This window comes from Apis dorsata, unplaced genomic scaffold (genome assembly GCF_000469605.1).
Source record: "Apis dorsata unplaced genomic scaffold, Apis dorsata 1.3 scaffold_248, whole genome shotgun sequence".
NCBI lineage: Eukaryota > Metazoa > Arthropoda > Insecta > Hymenoptera > Apidae > Apis > Apis dorsata.
In genome coordinates, this window is record NW_006263527.1 from 173735 (window position 1) to 176714 (window position 2980).

General features: G+C 52.9%; 1 protein-coding gene across 1 annotated transcript in view; it reads left to right on the top strand.

Annotated features, from left to right (window-relative positions):
- Positions 1-1573: 1573 nt before the first annotated feature.
- The window catches only part of LOC102681595 (toll-like receptor Tollo), a 12140-nt gene continuing 10733 nt past the window's right edge, over positions 1574-2980 (top strand). Inside the window, 1 exon segment of the mRNA XM_031510628.1 lies at positions 1574-2976. Coding sequence (XP_031366488.1) covers positions 1798-2976 — 1179 coding nt within the window. The 5' untranslated portion in view covers positions 1574-1797.

The window sequence follows — 2980 nt, forward strand, 5'->3', positions numbered from 1 at the left end:
GACAGTGTTCTCAATTCATTCGTATCAAGTTGAGCATCGATAGTGTTTAGCATTCGTTAGTCTACTAGGAAAGATAGGAAATTAGGACGTGTCAAAGTTTCTGAATCGCAGGAGAGGAAATCTAGAGTTAGGTGTTAATGCTTCTAGATCGTTTCGGTTGAAACACGAATAAGCGTTAATATCTTTTACCAACTACAGACTTTTAAGCATTATATATTAACACCAAAACGTTATTATCACGGACTATACTCCTTCTTAATTAGACAGGGCTACGGAATCTGTTCTTCTTCTTATTACTTTGCTCTCCACTCTTATACTCTTACCTTTCCAATTCCCGTTCCGCATAATATTTGTTTATTATATTTCCCACGACAAAGCGTTAAAAATATTTTTTAATCCTCGATCGAATAGACGTGGAATATTTCTCAAACTTTTTCAATATTTATTCCAAACGTAACAATAAACTATCAAAGTCCTTCGATCAAATTAGAAAGACGTAGAACTCTCCAAAAATCTCGATGCAGATCGGTGAAAACACGTTTCTTTCGCGGGTTCTATCGTCGAAGGACCTTCCTAGAAAGACCAACTTACTCCTCCCCCTATTCCGGAAGTGGAGGACACGCGCGTACAAATCAGCGGTGGGGCATAGACAACAAATCACAGGGGGTTGTCCGGTCGGATGCGAAAGAACACGGCAGTGTTCGTAGCCTATTAAGCAACGACAACTACGGTGAAGCGGTTTCGAAGGTAAAGAAGCTCGAAGGTGGGGGAGGGAACCCTTGGCGGATGGGAAGAGAGAGAGAGAGAGAGAGAGAGGAGTCGGTTGATAAATGCGCGCCCGTACGCCTAGGAACCAGTTTGGTGTTTACCTAGTAAGTAGTGTTGTCAGTCAGCTGGTTTGTTGCATCTTCGCAACGAGGCAGCCGCTCGTGGCGCAAAACGTTAGCACGCTTACCCCGCTCGTGTCTCGTGCATCCGTGTGCAAACGTGTGCGTTTGTGGGCTCGAGTGTGTTACGGAGTTTACTATAGCGTAAGTTGGTATTCAGTCGGGACCGTTGGAGGGATATACATCCTGCCGCGTGGTGGGGGAAAATTGGCCGATGGTGGGGATAGGAGTGGGGAGTTAACTGCACGCTGGCAGTCATGCAGGGTGCGTGACCGTCGACGGAATAGGGACTCGGATTCGGAGTCAGTTGCTCTCCGGCGTTCGCGGTGGAACGTCGTTGCGCCAGCCTCGTCTCTTCGTTTCTTGCTCGTAACGTTCCGTTTCACATGTAGTTTCTCACGAGGGTCGAAGTCCGCTGTAAACGGAGGCGTCACGCGTTGGTGGATTCGAAGGACGATCGTATACGCACACCGAGTGATCGGGGGAATGCAGTGTTGTCGATAAGTGGTTATGCCGAGTTTATTCGGGGAAAAAAGAAACGAGGCGGATTATCGTTTCCCTCGTTCGGTGGTGGTCGAGTGGTGAGATCCCTGGCGACGGGGCGGCGATACGCACGAGATCGAACGTTCCTGTTCTTTTCTCTTCTTTATCTTTGGGCCTCCCCCTCGTCTGTGACACGGAAGAAGAAAAACGGGGGAAACGGGGTGTCGTATCACGCTCCAGAATCGACTCCTCGTACACCGCGGGAAATGGTGTTGTGATAGAGAGTGACTATGAGTGCGTGACGACGGCAACGCTTACGATCTGTGGACGACTGGCTCACGCGACGAGAGGAGAGTCAGTGTTTAGAATTCGACTCCGCGTCTGTGCTCGTACGTGCGTGCGTGCGTGCGAACGACAATTGGTCGGAATGGAGGCGACACGGGTTGGTTTGGTGGTGCTGGGGATCGTCTGGTCCCTGTTCCTGACCGCGGGCCCGATACACGGGGGCAGCATCACGAGCCTCGAGGCGCCGAGCGGGTGCGAGTGGAAAAAGGACGGAGAGGACGGAGAAAAAGCTCTGGCCTGCAGGGTTAGGACTATCGCCAACGTGCCCAGCCTAATTGGCAATCTCTCGGCCATTCAAGTGGACTCGATCAGTTCTTTGGCCTTGGAATGCAGCGACGTGCTGTTCTTCGAGAGCCAGATAGACGGGCCGCACGGATTCTTCTCCCCCCTGCCCCGTTTGGAGAAGCTTCGCGTTGATTATTGCAAGATCCGCTATCTTCCAGCCGGTGTTTTCGCGTCCGCGCACAATTTGCGCGCTTTGTCGTTGATCACTCACAACGGCGACTGGTCGGCGATGAGTTTGGAGCTTCACAGGGATTCGTTGCGCGGCCTCGCGCATCTCCAACATCTCGATCTGGCCGACAACAATCTGTGGACGCTCCCGGCCGAACTGCTCTGCCCGGTGCAGAGCCTCGCCACGCTGAATCTGACGCGCAACAAGTTACAGGACATCGTTTCCCTGGGATTCTCCGACACGGCCGAATCGTGCACCCCCAGCCTCGAGGTGTTGGATCTGAGCAACAACGACCTGACCACGATCCACGATCGCGCGCTCAGCAATCTGCGCAGCCTGACCGTGTTGAAGCTCCAAGAGAACGCGATCAACGCGGTCGGGGATCACGCCCTGGCCGGTTTAACGGCGTTGCACTCCCTCAACGTGTCGAGCAACCGTCTGGTCGCGTTGCCACCCGAGCTGTTCTCCAAGACGAGGGAACTGAGGGAGCTGATACTAAGCAACAACTCGTTGGCGGTGTTGGCCCCCGGCTTGTTGGACAACCTGGACGAGCTGCAGATATTGGACCTGAGCGGGAACGAGTTGACGAATCGTTGGGTGAACAGGGACACGTTCTCGAGGCTGGTGCGCCTCGTGATCCTCGACCTCTCCCGCAACGCGCTCACCAAGATCGACGGCCACGTGTTGAAAGGATTGTACAGCCTCCAGATATTGAAGCTCGAGCACAACGAGATCGAGACGTTGACGGACGGTTGTTTCGGCTCCCTCACCAACCTGCACATGCTCACCCTGTCCCACAATCGGATCGCAA